Source organism: Macrotis lagotis, chromosome X, assembly GCF_037893015.1.
Source record: "Macrotis lagotis isolate mMagLag1 chromosome X, bilby.v1.9.chrom.fasta, whole genome shotgun sequence".
Lineage (NCBI taxonomy): Eukaryota > Metazoa > Chordata > Mammalia > Peramelemorphia > Peramelidae > Macrotis > Macrotis lagotis.
In genome coordinates this window covers 327774551-327793730 of record NC_133666.1, presented here as the reverse complement: position 1 = coordinate 327793730, position 19180 = coordinate 327774551, and the positions used below count along the sequence as shown (strand labels likewise).

Sequence of the window (19180 nt, the reverse complement as noted above, 5' to 3'; positions counted from 1 at the left end):
TTACTTATTCATAATAAGTAGCAGAAAAGATTTAAAAAGTAAGGAAAAATTTAAGTTGAAGACAGAATTACCTAGTTAGGGACTATCTATAGGTATAAGCTGCAATTTTCAGAAGGTTCCTTGAGCTAAGTGTTAGGCTATCAGCTCAAGGTGAAACCACTCTTGCAATACTGTTTCTATATCCCAGGAAAGCAGTGAATTCTCTAAAAGATTGATTTTGGTTTTTAGCTTGTTTGTTTTGTTTTATAATTGTCAGTAGAAGTACATCACAATGACCCCTCTTCCCTGTGGATTTCTTCAGGTTAGGCCTAACCCTTCACAAATACCTCATAGATATACAGAGCTGCATATATTACCATTCTCCCAGGTGCAATGATGACTTTTCCCTCATTGGCTTACCACAGGGTTATAAAATTTCTCCGTTATACTCTTGCCATTCTGCATTTTTTGCACCCCACCCTGAAAATGCCACTTTCTAGACTCTATTAAAGAAGGAGGCCCAGCAGTGCTACTTCTGAAATTTGGCACTAAATAAAAAAACGGAGTGGTTGATAAGTAGAAGAGAGTAGTAGTGGGTACACAAATAACAAAAGTAAGTGAGGGCAGCTTGGTGAAGCAGTAGATAGACCACTGGCCCTGGAGTCAGTAGGACCTGAGTTCAAATCTGGTCTCAGACATTTAATACTTAGCTGTGTGACTTTTGACAAGTACTTAACCCTGTTGCCTTGCAAAAACAAAAAAGTAAGTGAGCCTAGTAAAGCCAGTGTTAAATCCAAAGGTCTTTGCTACCAGAGCAAGAACTCACTATTTGACAAAAACTGCTGAGAAAATTGGACAATACTCTGGCAGAAATTAAGCATAGATCATCATCTCACACTTATACCAAAATAATCTCAAAATTAGTACCTTAGGTGATTTTGCCATGAAGAGTGATATAAGCAAATTAGTAGAACATGGAAGAAATTGCCTGTCAGATATATAGATAGGTGAAGAATTCATAATCAAACAAAAGATAGTTTATAAAAGATAAAATGAATAATCTTGATTAAATAAAATTAAAAGCTTTTTGCACAACAAAACCAACACAGTTAAAATTAGAAGGAATTTAGGAAATTGGGAACAAAATTTTGTTTCTAAGAACAAAACAAGTTTCTCTGATAAAGGTCTTAATTTCTCAGATGTTTGGGAAATGAGCCAAATTTATAAGAAACATAATTTCACAATTGATTAAGGAATATGAACACAGTTTGCACTGGAAGAAATTTAAGCAATTAATAATCACTTGGAAAAATGTTTTAAATCACTTAAAATGAGAAAAAATATAAATTAAAACAATTCTGAGAAACCACCTCATATCCATCAGATTGACTGACATAACAGAAAAGAAAAATGCTGGAAAGGATTGTACCCCTAATGCAGTATTGGTGGACTTGTAAACTGGTACAACCATTTCAAAGAATGGTTTGGAACCATGCCCCCCAAACGATAAAATCTTATATACTCCTTGACCCAGCAATATCACTACTAAGTCTGTTTCCCAAAGAGATCAAGGAAAAAGGGGGCAATAAATTGGAAATTAGGGATGTTCACCAACTGGAGAATGACTGAGCAAATTTTTGGAATATGATTGTGATTGAGAACTTTTGAGCTTTAAGAAATCACAGAGAAAATGGTTTCAGAAAAACTTGGAACACAGTATAAACTGAAGCAAAGTGAAGTGAACAGAACTAGAACAGTTTGAACAGTAATAACAGTATTGTAATGAATTGTAACTGCGAAAGACTTGATTTCTCTGATCAAAGCAATGATCTGCCACAATGACAAAGGATTTAAGATGAAAAATACTATTCACTCCCAGATAGAGAACTGATGAACTTAAGAGTACACTATAAACTACATTCTTTTCTCGCTATTTTTTTATTTTTCCAGAACCTGGCTAATATGTTTCTCAGTGAGTTTTTGGAGGGGTTGTAAGGCAATGGGGTTAAGGGACTTGCTCAAGGTCACACAGCTAGGTGATTATTAGGTGTCTGAGTTCAGATTTGAACTCAGGTTCTCCTGACTCCAGGACTGGTGCTCTATCCAATGCGCCACCTAGTCACCCCACTAATATGTTTTGCATATCTTCATATGTATTTTGTATATGTCTTCATATGTATAATAGACATTGTAATTCTTGCTTCTTCAATAAGTTGGGGTGAGAGTAGAACTGAAAATTAAAATAAAATTGAATTAAAATTTATTTTTTAAAAAAAGAAACAGTCAGGGGCAGCTAGGTGGCGCAGTGGATAAAAGCACCAGCCCTGGAGTCAGGAGTACCTGGGTTCAAATCCGGTCTCAGACACTTGATAATTACCTAGCTGTGTGGCCTTGGGCAAGCCACTTAACCCCATTTGCCTTGCAAAAACCTAAAAAAAAAAAGTCAGCTTTGAATAATTAGCATTATTAGACATAATCACACAAAAAGTAGATAATCTTAAATAGCCTGTCCACTTACTTCAAGATAAACAGATTCAGTTTGGTATATGGAAACTTTGATATAGGGATTAGATCTTTACTCTTGGTGCAGATGAGTAGCAGGCATTATCTAGATAAGTGGAAATAGTTATGTTCAAATATTATATTGGTCTGACATTTTCTTCATCTTCAGAGTAAATTGGGTTGGACTAAATAACTCTTCAGGTACCTTCTAGATCTTTTTAAAAAAATTTTATTTATTTAAGGCAATGGGGTTGAGTGATTTGCCCAAGGCCACACAGCTAAGCAATTGTTAAGTGTGAGGCCGGATTTGAACTCAGGTTCTCCTAACTCCAGGGCCGGTGCTGTATTTTTTCTGCTACCTAGCTACCGCAGGTCCCTTCTAGATCTAAATTGCATGACCTAATTCTAAATATTGTTTATTTCCTTAAAGTGTTTTATTTGTCATCCAACCTTTCCAAAGAGCAATTTGGAATTTTGCCCAAAGGGCAATAAAAATGTTCATACCCTTTGAGCTAGCAATACCACTACTGGGTCTATACCCTGAAGAGATCATGAAAAAGCATCAAAACATCACTTGTACAAAAATATTCATAGCAGCCCTGTTTGTGGTGGCAAAGAATTGGAAATTAAGTGAATGTCCATTAATTAGAGAATGACTAAACAAATTGTGATATATGTATATTATGGAACACTATTCTATTAGAAACCAAGAGGGATGGGAATTCAGAGAAGCCTGGAAGGATTTGCATGAACTGATGCTGAGCTATATGAGCAGAACCAGTAACAGCAACATGGAGGTGATGATCAATTTTAATGGACTTGCTCATTTCATCAGTGCATCAATCAGGGACAATTTTAGGGTGTCTGTGATGGAGAATACCATCTGTATCCAAAGAAAGAATGGTGGAATTTAAACCAAAGACTATTACTTTTGATTAAAAAAAAGTTCTTATGTAATTTTTCTATCTCTTACATTTTATTTTTTCCTTTAGGATATGGTTTCTCTCTCAATACAATCAATTATGATCAGTGTACAGCATGGAAACAATGTAAAGACTATCAAATTTCCTTCAGTAGAGTGGGGGGGAGGGAAATGAGATTGGGGAAATTGTAAAATTCAATAAAAAAATTTTAAGTGTTTTATTTCACAGATTATATTGATAAGAACTATATACATGTGTGTGTATATATATACATACACACACACACACACACACACATACATATAGGCTAAAATTGCCCTATAAGAGAAATACTTAATGCCTCATTTTTTATCTTCACTTATTTTGTCATTTCTGTTATTGTACTCTTCTTCAATATCAACCTGTGAGTCTGAAAGGCAACATTTTTTTTTTAAAATGGAGATGATGCATTACATAACTGTTAATTACCATACATTTGAAATATGGTGGTAAAGCAGCAAGATTCATTGGGTCCTTAATTTTTATACCACTGTAGGGGGGGTGTATCTTCCCAACAAAAGCCAAATGGAGTTGTAGTGAATTCTCAAAAGCATCATGGTGTGATGGAAACTGAACTAGATTTGAGTTAGGAATCCTGCTTCCAATTCTTATTGACAAGGTGACCATGGACAAAGCTTCAGTTTCTTCATCTATAAGTTGTGGCTAATGATACCTATAATTCTTATTCCACAGGATGGTTGCCAAGATGAAGTGAGATTATTTTTGTAAAACACTTTGCAAACTTTAATAGCTATTAATATTGCTGTTAATTGATCCAACTCAGGTTTTTTAAGAATCTGATTGGGATAAAAATGCAAATATATTTGGGCCATCTAATAATTGGGATTTAACTATAATTTTAAGGTCACTTATATTTAAATTTACAAACTTGTAACATTAAAGTCAAAATCTGAAAGTTTTACAATGTGATTAATTTTCAGGACACCCACAATGGCAGGAGGCCTTTTTTCAATAGACAGACATTACTTTCAAGAAATTGGGACATATGATGCTGGCATGGATATTTGGGGAGGAGAAAATCTAGAAATTTCCTTTAGGGTAAGTCATCTGTTATTTGTCAGTCATTTTCAAATCTTGGAGTAAAAGGTTAATTTGTGTAACCAATTAACTACAAATACAGGTGAATCTTATGTATCTTTTTACTATTGAGACAATCAGTTAAGATACTTTATTTTCATTAATAGAAGGTACTCATTTTTCTTCAAAACCTTCAGAAAGGCTGAAATATAAAAGTTATTCCTTTAAGTAAAATAGTTACATTAAGAAAATATATTTATTTTCTGGGGATGCTACCACAAAATTTTAATTGAACATCATTTGGCATAATTAGATCTGTTTGGCATGCTTGATTGATAAATATTTTCATTTTAAATATTTTTAGGTATTATTTCATTAAATTAGAATTTTAGTTATAAGATACATCTAAGATAAGATTTTCATAAGTTCTAAATACTTGTTTAAAATTTCCTACTTATCAATATTTTATTTCATATATTCATAAAAGTTTGTTTTCATATTGGATTGAAGAGTGGAGAATTTGAAATCTTATCAGCATGACTACTCTCTCCATTTGATCAGATTGCCATCCACCTATGCCTTCTTATTTGCAATCTTCCATAAAGCCTCCACAAAGGCTTTAACTATAGTGACAGAGGCATTCCTCTGAGTCTTTTATCATTTTGTAGGTAACAGTATATCTCCAAAGGCAATCTTTTTATTCTTGCTTTATGTATGATTTTAGTCCTTGTTTTTGCTATATGATCTGCCCATGTTACTCTTCAAAATCATATGTTCAGTTCAGTGAAAATTTAATTCATGCATCCTTGATGTTTTTTATTCAGTTCACTTCAATGCACAGAGTACAAGAATGTGAAGTCATATCCCGGCTCTGTTGCTAACTGCTTTGTGACCTTGAACAATTCACTTAACCTTTCCAAGAGTCCTTAGTCTCTTTATCTGTACATGCAGTAATAGAATTAGATGGCATTATCTTCATTGGTAATTTACTAGAATTTAACTTTAAACTTATCGTGTAATCCCATTGCTTTTTGATTATCTGCATTTTTGATACTTTAGAGATTGTAGTGTCTCATTCATTTCTGTCACTTGGAGAGTAGTGATTTTGAAAAGATTTGCATCAGAAAGCATAGAGAGATTGGAACCAATGAAAACACTATACAGTGTTCTTTTTTATTACAATTAGTCAAGTCTACATCAGGCTCATTACTTATACATGGTACCTATTGAAGATAGGTACTAGTTGGTGAGTTATGATAAAGGGCTGCACAAACCAGTATATATCATATTCTGGACAACATTTATTTTTCAATTACTTGGATTTTCTTTTTTGAGTTGCCAGCAGCTGTGAATTTCATAATACCTTGTAATATTCTTTAGTTTGATGCAGTCAGCAAAATATCATATTGTGGGTTTTTAAATATATATATTTATTTTAATCATCCAGAATCTACCTTCTCAAAACTAATTTCCACATTCTAAATCCTTTACCTCTCTATTGAGATGGGTAACATATTTCATCACTGATCATCTGTAGTCATGGTTGGTCATGACACTTGATACAAAGATCAGCACAAAACTATTCCATCATATTTATGTACCATGATTGTTCATTCATTCCACATTTTATGTATATCCCTTCAGATTCCCATTCTTCACCATCTCAAAGTACTACTATAATTATTTTGTACATCCTTAGAGTTTGTTTTGCTTAAGGCTAATCCTTCTTTTAATCTATCCTCCCTCAAATTCCCTCTCCCCCCTTCTCCCCTTTCCTGTTGAGTGAATTTTATTTCTGAACCAAACTCTGTATGTCTTTTCCTTTTCACCAGTTCAGACAAAATTGACTTTTTCTCAGTCCTCATTTCTTTCACTTCTCTGCAGCCTTTGACACTTTTGACCACTCTTTCCTTCTTAATACTCTCTTCTCTTCAGGTTTTTAAGACACCACTCTTTCCTTGTTTTTAATACTACTTGTCCAACCACTCCTTTTCTTTCTCCTTTGCTGATTCTCTTCCAGATCATTCTCCATCCATCATGGTCCCTCAGGATTATGTCTTGCATCCCCTTCTGTTATCCCTCTATACTACTTCTTTTGCTTATCTCATCAGCTCCCATGGAGTTAATTACTATCTCTGATGATGACTCAAGTCAACCCAGTCTGCTCTCTCTGCTGACCTCCAATTTCACCCCCAGCTGTTGCTCAGACTCCTCAAACTGGATTCCAGATATTAATGGGACAATTTTGACTTAAATTTGGGGTGATTCCAGGTACCTTCTAATTCCTCTTTACCTGCAACCAAAAGATAGGAAGCTTCTGAGAAAGCATGAATCATAGTAATAGAAGAAACACAATTTCATTGCATATCTTAAATATTATCAAAGTACATAGGGAAATTAAAAAAGAGTTTAAAATTTCTAGCATATGTGGTTCAAAATTTAAACAGAGAACACTGTTACCTAAAAGGAAAAGTGTAAGATTATCAGATAACTATTTTGCTGGGATTTTTTTCCCTTTTATTCCAGATATGTCATCTTATGTGGTTTTCATTTATTTTCAGATTTGGCAGTGTGGGGGCACTTTAGAAATTGTGACCTGCTCACATGTTGGCCATGTGTTTCGGAAAGCTACACCTTACACATTTCCTGGAGGCACAGGACAGATCATCAACAAAAATAACCGAAGACTTGCAGAAGTTTGGATGGATGAATTCAAGAATTTCTTCTATATTATTTCCCCAGGTTAGCTACATTTTCAATTTTGATTATCACAGTTGCATCACCTTAAATTGAATGCGAATTCTATTGTGGTTAAAAACTGCATCTTATAATACTTTAAATTTTCTAAAACACTATACAGAATAGAAGGGACTTGGTAATGACTATTGATTGAATACATTTTTGTGAATTAGGAATAAAAGGAAATTTCTGGAATTTCTATGTCCAGTATACTCAGAAAACACAAATAACATTCTTTTAGGGCATAATAGGTTTTCCTGAGTCCTTGAGTATGCCATGTACTTCTTATCCCTTACAATTATAACTATGGACTTGAATATGATAGTAACTTCTATATAAAATAATGTGTAATAATATATAAATATATACATTCAAATAATTCATTCTTATTACCTTTGGATTTTTGCAAGGCAAATGGGGTTAAGTAGCTCGCCCAAGGCCACACAGCTAGGTAATTATTAAGTGTCTGAGACTGGACTTGAACCCAGGTACTCCTGACTCCAAGGCAGGTGCTTTATCCACTATGCCACCTAGCCGCCCCTCTTATTACCTTTGAATGGAAAACTGTATTGCCTGACTGACTTTGGCACTTGCCCCTTCCCACTTTTAAATGACAGAAAACCATATTCTCCCACTGAAGCCTTCATTATAATAACCCTTCTCTTAGAATAGAACTGTCTGTTTTACAGAACTAGAATTAGTACATGACTGTTGTTTATGTTTCAAGAAGGAACAAAACTACATAAATTTGTGTCTGTGTTTTATCACATAACTTTAACATCAATTATCATTTTCATTCTTTTCCTTTCATTCATTTTATGCTTTATTAATATAAATATTTATATAATAGCTTTGAAATTATCATAATTCTCTAAAAATTGCTTTGTTCAACGAATTATCTTTTTATCTTGCAAAGAAAGATGACATCCAAAGGCAACCGAAGTTTAGAATCTAAACTTATCTGTAAAATCTTATTAATTCTTCACCATCGAGAACAGTAAAATCTACCAAATTTAAACTCTACAATCCAAATAAGCTTCCTAGAAGAAGTAGAAATGGTACTAAAGAAAACAAAGTTATGAAAAAAACATTTAGGCTAGTCAAAATAAATAGAAATGAGGGCTATGGCACAAGTTTAAAGACTCTTAAGTTGAAAACTAGTAGATAGTTTTGAGATACATGAAAAACAGTAGATACCAAAGGCATTGATTAAAGTTAATCTTTTATATCTCCAACTTTGGTGGACTTATTCATTCCATCAGTGCAGCAATCAGGGACAATTTGGGTCTGTCTGCAATGGAGAATATTATCTGTATCTAGAGAAAGAACTGTGGAGTTTTAACAGAGACCAAGAACTATTACCTTTAATTTAGGGAAAAAAACTGATATCTTATTGTCTGATCTTGCTCTCTCTTATACTTTATGTTTCTTCCTTAAGGATATGATTTCTCTCTCATCACATTCAATTTGGATCAATGTATACCATGGAAACAATGTAAAGACTGGCAAATTGTCTTCTGTGGGGGAGAAGGGGAGGGAAGTAAGATTAGGGGGAAAATTGTAAAACTCAAAATAAATAAAATATTTAAAAAATATTTTATATCTCCCTGTCCCCATCCCTCTACCAAAAGATGACTGAGAATATCAATAACCATTAACACATAGCCCTACTTTTCCACCTAGTTGCAATTTTTATGGGTGTGTATGTATGTACATACATGCATACACACTCATACATCCCAAAGACATCCTTGATGAAATATCTAGGTTTCCACAAGCAACTCCATCTTTTGTAATCACTCACAATTGACTGAAACTTAGGAAGAATACAAGGTCTCAATTGTTTACTTTTTGTTCACTTTTAAAATTTGATTGGGTAGAGTAAAATACCTGACCTAAAAGCCCATTTAAAGGTTCTTTTCTGTAAGATATCTCCAGTGAACATACTTGAGTCATATAAGATTCCTTGAAGATTGTAATAACAGAGAACTTTGGCCCCCATCCAATGAGTCATTAAACAGAGAGATGTAGTTTTGTCAGAGGTGTTCATCCTTGTCATGGAAGTGCATTGTAGAGTGTAAGGCAAAGAGGAATTCCTTAAAAACCACAGTGTCCTCCTCTTGGTACAGTTTTCACATTACTTAGTGCTAATTACCTCAAGCCCAGGAAAATTTCTCCTAAATGAGATCCATAAGAGAGTTTAGTCTCATAAATTACTAATGAATCATTAAGTAGTTGAAAATTGTTTATTGTGAGCTTTTTCAGATATTTAGACAGATGCTGCACATGGATAGTGTCCAGAATTACACAGAAAGAGAAAAGGTGATTATATTGCCTTTTTAAAAATTTCATGATCCCAAGCTTCTCACAGAACCATGACACAAGAGACTAATACACCCATATAATTCTAATGATAATGTGTGGCTAAGATTTATAGATACATATAGTCTTCTAAAAATAAAATTAAGGATGACTCAAAAGAATAGAAAAGTATGTGGTATACATGAATAGTCTGTTACATATTACAAATAAGAAATTATCCAGATGTGTGGTATAAAAGATATCAGATAAATATATGACTGGAAAGGGGCTAAACATATAACTAAGAGCAAGACTGATGAACAGTCTGTCTATTCTATTGGTATCCACATAATACAAAAGGAACTTAGTGACTGTTTCCAGCATCATTGATGACAAATTCATAGGATGACTTGGAAAATACTTCACTAAGGATAGAGCAAGCATTCATAGAAAAACATCTGATCTTGACAACTACTTGAAAGCCAAGACCAAAACTCACCAAATGAACCTAGTTATTATATTTCAAGAAATCTTCACATCTCTTAGAATCAGAGGGCAAAGTAGAAATAGAAGATTTTATGGGTTACCTCCTGAAAGAAACCTTCAAATTAAAACTCCCCAAAATAGTGTAGCCTACATCTGGAACTTTCAGTTAAAAGATAAATACCACAAACAGCCAGAAAGAAAGAATTAAAGTACTGAGGAGCCACAGGCAGGATCACTATTTAGCAGCCACTACAGTAAAGGAAAAGAGAACTTAAAATTATCATATTCTTAAAAAAACTAAGGATTTAGGTTTACATCTAAGCAGAATTTAAATGGGAAATGTGCACCTTTGGTGAAATTGAGGACTTCCAAGCATTCTTGATGTGAAAGACCAGTGCTGCATAGAAACTTGCGTATGTAGAAATAGTTATAACTCTTTTTGAGTTAGCAGAAAATGGGAATCTTAATGGATGTCTATCATTTGGGGAATGACTGAACAAGTTATATTATATTACTGTAACAAAACACTATATTACTGTAACAGAATGCTATTATACTATAAGAAATGATGATGGTGGTGGTGGATAGTTTCATTGGGAGGATTTTATATGTGATGCAGAGTAAAGTGAACATAACTGGGAGAACATTTTATACAATGACACCAGCATGGCAAAAATAAACAATTTTGAAAGACTTAGGAACTCTGATGAGCATAACCATCTATGACAGATGATAAAATAGCTGTCTCCTGATAAAGAAGTAAATGACTCAGTGCATTTTATGTATTCATAATAGGATTTTTGGTTTGTTTTTGTGTGTTTTATTTTTCATCCTCATTCGGTAGAACAGGGGAGGATTGGGGTAGGAGAAAGAGAAGTCATATTTTTGTTGATTGAAAAACATGTAACTTTAAAAAAAATTTAAATCAACTTTTCCATGACAGACCTTCATATATTTTAAGATGATCAATCATGACTAGACTGAAAATAGTCATTAATGATTTAGTGTCAACTTAAAAGAGGTCTGCAGTGGAATGCCAATATATTTGTACTTGACCCTTGCTAATCAACATTTTAAGATTTGAAAATGACAGGATCTTGGGAAGGGATATCTAACATACTGTATGACAGAACCAAAATGACTTTGATAGGCAAGACTGTTGGGCTGAATTTATAATTCAATGAAATTCATAAATGTAAATAAAGGCTTGGGAAGGAGACAAGCATCTATTTATTAAGTGCTTACTATGTTTCAGGCATTATGCTAAGTGTTTTTTTTTTTATTTCATTTGATCCTCACCATAGCCTTGAATGGTAGGTGTTATTATTATCTGTATTTTTTTGATGAGAAAACTGAGACAAACAGACTTGCCCATAATCACACCATTTGTAAATGTCTGAGACTACCTTGTGAGTTATACCTTTCAAGAACTGTGATACTATTCTTTTCTGGTTGAATCTTATCTCAAGTGTTATGTTCAGTTTGGAGCACCACAGTTTTCAAAGGGCATTTTTTATTTCATGATTTAAAGTCTGAGACAAAGTTCTAAGCACAATCAACTTATTAGTTAGGCCAGCAGTAGCCAGTAAATTGGGTTGATGGTCTCTCTCAATGCCCAAAATGCTTGAGAGGACTGAAAAGGTCTTTTCTAAATTAACAAGTTGCCAGAGGAAATCTTGAACAACATAGCTGGTAGCAAAGAATTGGAAATTTAAAGGGTGCCTATCACTTAGGAAATGCCTTGAATCAAGTATGATATATGAACATTATTGAAATAGTATGTTGTAAGATAAAATTAAAGTGATGATTTCATAGGAACTTGTAAAAACTGATAGAGTGTGAAGTGAACAGAACCAAGAGAATATTTTATACAGTAATAACTACATTGTAAAGAGAAACAACTTTAAAGGATTTGGGAACTTTGATTCACAAAGTAACCAACCTTGTCTCCAGACAACCAGTACTGAAACATGCTACCTACCCATTTTCCAACAGAAAGATGATGGATTCAAGATGCAAAAAGATATTTTTTTAACCTGGCCAATATAGGAATTTGCTTTCTTAAATTTAATTTTTAAAAGTTAAACAGGGTATAGTTTATCTTAGAGGCATTAAGGAATCACTGAAGTTTACTGAGTAGAGTGAGGTAAGATTTGTGTTTAAGAAGGATCACTTAAACAGTAATATTTAGGGTGGACTGAAATGGGAAAAGATTTTAGGCATGGAAGCCAGTCAGGAGGCCTTTGTAGTAAGAGAATTCTGAGTTTGTAGGTTCTGAAAATGGTGACTATGTTCAAAGCAAAGAATTATATGAAAAAGATATTCTGGAGATAGAAGCAATAATATTTAACATTTGAGTGAAACTGTGGGGTTAGAATGCTGCCGAGCTTCTGAATCTGGAAGACTGGAAGAATTGTGATGCCTCTGATAAAATTAGGGAAGTTTAAAAGAGGGACAAATTTTGGGAGAAAGATTTAGTTTTGTGCAAGTTGAGTTTGAGATGTCTTCAGGACATCCAGTGTGTAATGTCCAGTAGTCAGTTGGTGGGGGTGGCTAGGTAGTGTAGTGGATAAAGCACCAGCCCTAAAGTCAGGAGTACCTGGGTTCAAATCCGGTCTCAGACACTTGATAATTACCTAGCTGTGTGGCCTTTGGCAAGCCACATAACCCCATTTGCCTTGCAAAAACCTAAAAAAAAAATGGTCAGTTGGTGATGTATAATTTAATTTCAAGGGAGTGACTGGGACTAGTTATGTAGATCTGTGAATAATCAACATAGAGATGATAATTAAACCAGGGGAGCTGATAACATCACCAAGAGAGAATATGGATATCAGTTTTTTCTTTTATCTTTTTTTACCTTTTCTCTTGAGTCTCCTGTTTGAAGTCCAAATTTTCTATTTGATTATGGTCTTTTCATCAGAAAAAGCTGGAATCTTCTAGTCTGTTTAATGTGCATCTTTTCCCCTAGAAGAGAAGGCTCAGTTTTTCTGGATAGTGAACTCTTGGCTATGCCAAGAGAGAATATGAAGGGAAAAATAGGGGTCTGCCACAGAGCCCTGGAAACTCCAATAAATATTGAGGAAGGAAAATTTTTTTTATCAATAAAACATGCCAATGTGATATATTTTAGAGTTATATCAAGAAACAGCTAGTAATCTAATTTTGCTGAATATATTGAATATCATTTAAAACTGGAAAGGACATTTGGAGCCCGATTATAAATGACCTTAACTGCAAAGCTAAGGAATTTGTTTTCTTTTATTATATTATTATATAAAATATATTATATTATGTTATATTACATTATGGGAATTAATTAGAGTGTTTTGAAAAGGGACGGATGTATTAGAAATATTCTGACAGCTATGTAAAGAATGAAGAAAAGGAGAGACTAAAGCAAGGAGAAAATTTAGGAAATTAATTAGGTTAAAAGGGCCTGATCCATGTTTATTGACAGTTTGAGAGGAAGGATAGGATAGGTGTAAGAAATGTAACTGAGATAGATTCAACAGGATTTATCAACTAATCTGATTAGGAAAGGGAAAAATCACAATGAGTACTTTAGGAGTGATTTATATAGAAAGAAAGTTAGAAGACAGGAGTAAATGAGATTGCTTAGGGGAAGAATTAGTGAAATGAGAATAGATTTTGTAACCACTGATAAATTTCACCATTGATTCAGTCTTCATATTTATTTAGTATTTTGTGTTGTCATTTGATTATGCTAAGAACTCTTGACTTTTTACCTTTATTATGTTTTATTATGTTTTGTATTATCAGATCATTATCTGGTTTAAATATAGTTTATAAAACTCATTGGGTGTTTTAGAGGAACTTGGTTTGGAAAGTTAATATAATAATAAATAATAGTAACCAGGATTTATATTATGTTTAAGGTTTGTAAAGCACTTTACAAATATTATCTCATCTTATTCTCTCCTTAGTATTGGGAGTTGGATACTATTGTTATCCCAATTTTACTGATGAGAAAACTGAGGCAAAACCCAGGGTCACACAGCTAGTAATTGTCTGAGACAGAATTTTAACTTGGATTTTCCTGACTGAAAGATAAGCACTATCCTCTGTACCACCTAGCTGCCTCAATTGGATAACGATTTTCTTTGTACCTTTGAAACTTCAGAAGTAGGATCATTTTAAGTTAGTAGATACATCTCTGTAGTGATACTTCTCTTTTCTTTCCTTCTCCTTCCCCCCCTCTAACTTTATTCACCTAATTATTGGATGTGTTAAAGCAAATTACTTTGTAATTTATTGAAAATTCATTTATTTCTTTCAATAGGAGTTACAAAAGTAGATTATGGAGACATATCAACAAGAGTTGGTTTAAGGCACAAACTACAGTGCAGACCTTTTTCTTGGTACCTGGAAAATGTTTATCCTGATTCCCAAATTCCACGCCATTATTTTTCTTTGGGAGAGGTAATGAATTCTTATGTTATATATTTGTTAGTTCATCTTTATTTAATATGATAGTAATAGAATCCTTCAGCACTAGTGGAATACCTTTCTATTAGAATGAAATATGCTGAAATATCCATTTCATCAGAAAATTGTCTCTTATAAATATGCCAAAAATGATTATGTCAGTGTACTGGATAGTTATCTTTATCATATCTTAGTATTATAGATAAATTTCAAGCCCAAGAACTGAAATTACAATCATTTTTTTTACCTAGTTACATGTTCAGACAATAAAAAATTTACCCCAGTACTTTTTAACAGAAAAAAAATTGAAAGCTTATCTTTCTCTTAAATTTGTATTAAATGATTAATTTAGTCATTCTTTCCATATCATGCAGTTAAATTTCTGTATGTGTAGTTTTAAAATACAATTATGTATACTATTTGCTCTTTATGTTTCCTTTTGTTCTTCCTCTGTTTCTGGGTTAGTTTTACTGATTTATTAGTGAAAATGTCCATAATTCTGGTTATCTTTAATCACAGCCTAAAGCCTCACATCAAAAAGCAAACAAATATATTATTGAAGAAATATAAAGCTTGCAAAATGATTCAAATTACTACATAGGTTCAGCATTGATATTTTCCATTTGGACATTATCTTTTTACTTTTGGTTAAAAAAAAAAAACTAAGACAAAATAAACACCCCAGAAAATGGTCAAGTGTATGACAGATTAAAAAATGGTTTTTAGATCTATATGAGATCTTAGAGATCATCCAATACAACTAATTCACTTTTAGTTAGGAAATTTTTTCTAAAGTTAGAAAAATTCACCACTTAATCAGTTCCACCAGAAGTTTTTTTGTTTTTGTAGAGTTTTGTTTTTGTTTTTTGGCTCTGGGTCACCCATAGTCCTTAAACTAGTTTGAGAAAATTGAGGTCATTCACTTGAGGGCTCCCTCTTTTCATCATCCTTTCCCACCATCCTCCATGAAAACAAGCCTACCTAAAGGTATCCCTTTACACATACTTTTGATCCCTTCCCATCTCTTCCCTACTTTAGCACAGTGACTCCTCTTTCATTATCCCTCTTTCTCTAATCTTCATTCTCTTCTAAATTAACTGATTTCTTCCTTGCTGACTATAAAGATGTCCAATTCTATGCTTCTCTTGAAAAAAATCCTCATTTAGCTATCTCCACTATTTTCCTGAATCTCTCCCCTATTTAACTACATTTCTTGAGAAAGTTGTTTATTTTAAATGTCTCCAACTTCTTTTCTCTCACTCTTCTCTTCATTCACTTCTCACTTCTCATTTCCCTGATATTGTCTTCTCCAAAGTTACTAGTGGTCTCTTAATTGGCAAATCATTCTTCTTGATTTTTCCTGAAGTATTTAATATGTTGATTACCTTCTAGGTTTTCATGAAACCACTCTCCTGGTTTTCCTATCAGTTTGACTGCTTTCTCAATCTTTTGATGAATTTTCACCTAGGTCAATTACTCCTATCCATAAACTGGGACTCCTCTTTCCTTCTATTGTCTCATTTGGTGATCTCATTAACTCCCATGTATATCCATTGTACTCTCTCTTAAGGTCCAGGAGAGTTCCACATCATGAACTATCAGTTGAATATCTCACACTGGATATCATATAGGCATTTCAAGTAATATATCTAAAACAATTTATTATAGTTTCCCTAAAATCCTCCCTCCTTCCCCTCCTTACGATAACAGTGGAGGCACATCATCCTTCCAAACCTATTGCCCAATCTTGTCATTTCTACATTTGCATCTCTCACATTCCTCTCATTCTCTGTATTCATACAGTTTACTACCATAGATCAGAACCTTGTCACTTCTCACTTAAACTATTGTAATGACCTTCTCTATCTCATATCTCCAACTCCAAACAATTCTCCACCTAACCACCAAAAATGTAGTTCTGATCATATCACCCCACAAATGCTCATTGACTCTCTATTGTATCCAGGATCAAAGATATGTAAAGACCTTTACTTCCCTGATCTTTTCCTACCTTTTTGTTTTTCTTAAACTCTGCCTTCTTCCAGGAACACTGGCTTTTCTTCACATATGATTTAACTGCTATCCTGGTACATAAGTATTGGCTCTTACCCAAACCTGGAATCTAACTGTGGACATTGTAGACAACAAATATGTATAAGGATCACTATAATTTAAGGGAAAAGTTTTTGAGAGATTAGCCTTCTTTTCCCCAGAACTTCCTAACTACTTTGACCTTTTATGCTAATTAAGGGGATTGCTTTTACTTCAGGATCAAAAAGTATTTTTTGAAGTAATGTTTTATCTGAACCCTTGCCTCCAAGTGGTACATTGCACCATATATGGGACAAAGAGAGTGGGAGGAAAGGAAGTAAACCAAAGCATTTTAAATAAATAGCAATGGTTCTCTCAAACTATACTCTTGTGATTTGGCAAGTTGCTAAGGATATCTGGTTACTTGGAGTTGGTCTTATTTTTAAGTTCAGTAACATTCTATGATCATCTATTTCATCTACAGATTCGAAATGTGGAAACAAATCAGTGTCTAGATAACATGGCAAGGAAAGAAAATGAAAAAGTAGGAATTTTTAACTGTCATGGTATGGGAGGCAATCAGGTGAGTATGATAAGACATGGAGAGGAATTTTTTAAATTTCATTAGAAATTCTATCCTTTATTAGTTACCTAATCATTTTCAAAAAATACTTCCCCAACTTTTATAAGGGGAATAAATAGAGACCTGTTGGTAGACAGAATGTGAATCTTGCAGGTATGGAAGTGAAGCTGTCTTTCAAAACACTGACTATGTTAATTTATATTGCTGATATTTACTTTCGCTTTAGTTAAGCTAATGTCTACTCTTCATAATAGGATCTTTGTATTTATTATTAAAGAAAACTCTTTGTTTTCTCAAGCTATGGAATGACAAACTTGAAAGGGACATTAAAGGTCATCTAGCTCTGACTCCTAGGGATACTAAGAATCTTTAAAGGTTGTTGTTCAGACTTTAATTATTTGAACTCTTGAAATGACAAAGGAACTCATTACTTCAATCAGATGACTCAATTCAATTTGTTGAGGCATTATAACAGTAAATGGAGAACTGGTCTCAAAGCCAGGAAACCTGGGATCAAGTGCAAGTTCTGACATATATTGGCTGTGTCCCTACAGAAATCAATTAATCTCCAAACAATCTAGGCAACTTTCTAAGGCACAGAAAATTTGCCAGTCTACAATTTGCTGGTTGCAATTTTTCTATATCAGTAAAGTCAGTTTTGATCCCATTTTCCATATTTAATTGTTATTTTTCTTTAGTTAAAATGAGTTTTTCTATAATTTCCAATCTTTGGTGTTAATTTTGCCTTCCAGATAATTCTATTTGCTCATCCACATGGTAGTCCAAGTATTTGAAGACTTGTTATCATGTATCTCCTAAAATCTTCTCTAGTCTACCTTTTGGTTCTTCCTCAAAATACATCATTTCAACTTGCATGTGGATTTTTCCCTTCTTAATATATGATAATTTTTCATTGTCCTTACTGTGTTAACCAGAATTGAACACAGTATTTCGTTTAGAGACTACACAGTGCAAAAATATAGTGCAATTGTTACCTCCCATGTTCTGGATCAAAATCACGTGTTGAATTGTTGAATTATATTGAGTTCACAGCCAGAATCCTTATGTTGTTGTCATTGAAACTGCTAAGCTCAGTATTTCCTATCCTGTACTAATGCTGTCATTATTTTCTCAATTTCATCTGCTTAAATTCAAATACTCAAATTCAATTATGAATTCAAAAATAATTAAAATTATTTTGTTAATTTCCACCCATATTATAACCTGTTCTGAAAGTGTTGATTCTTCTTTGTAAATATGGACTTTCTTTCCCTTTCACAAATATGGTAAACATATCTTCATCTAAATCACTAATAATATTGTTGATGAAAATAAGGGACAGCTGGTCTCTCTTATTCTCTTATTCTCCTCTCATTCTGTCCCTTTCTTTACCTAACTCTTCCTACACCCATTCTTTAGGGATTGAATGGAGAAGTTCCAAGTCAAAAAGACTTAGTGTAGTGAGGAGGCAGAGGATCCCATGAAAAGAGGAAAGGGAAGAACCCAGTACTTATTTGGAAGACCTGAATTCAAGTTTATCTGTATGGTCTTGAACAAATCAGTTAACCTTTCTGGGCTTCAGTTTTCTCATTTATAAGTTTTAAAGACTCACTAGAAGGCCCCTAAGGGTCTCTTCCAGCTCTATATCTTTAATCATGAGTTGTAAATCCCACCTCAGCTCCTTACTAGATTGTGATTAATTTGTCTGTACCTCAGTTTATTTCTCTCTAAAAATGAGGGGGTTGAAATCCAGGCAACTGGGTTTATTTGGCTAAATCCAAGGTCATTTGAGGTTATAACTTGGATAATAGACTTAGGTATTAAAAAGAGCTTAGCAAATCAATTCAGATATTTAAGCTGAAGGTAAATAGAGTGAAATACAAATGAATGAGCACATTAGGTTCAAAAATTAGCTTCAAAAGTAAAGGATTGAAAAAAAGTAAAGGCAAGGGAAGAGTTAATTTATCTGAAAAAAAGATTTAATATGCAACTGCCATCCAGGAAAACAAATGTCATCTTAGGTAACATTAAAGCAGCATGATATCCAGGACTAGGAGAAATAATTGTTCTACTATATTCTACCTTGGTCAGATTCCATCATATCTAAAAT

The 19180-nt window shown here is 33.4% G+C and overlaps 1 protein-coding gene across 1 annotated transcript in view; it reads left to right on the top strand.

Moving 5' to 3' along the window:
- The window catches only part of GALNT1 (polypeptide N-acetylgalactosaminyltransferase 1), a 159274-nt gene that overhangs the window by 124928 nt on the left and 15166 nt on the right, over positions 1–19180 (top strand). The window contains exons 7-10 of the mRNA XM_074199497.1: positions 4385–4502; positions 7043–7223; positions 14311–14450; positions 16972–17070. Of these exons, the coding sequence (XP_074055598.1) occupies positions 4385–4502; positions 7043–7223; positions 14311–14450; positions 16972–17070 (538 nt within the window). The remainder of the gene's footprint in view (positions 1–4384; positions 4503–7042; positions 7224–14310; positions 14451–16971; positions 17071–19180) is intronic.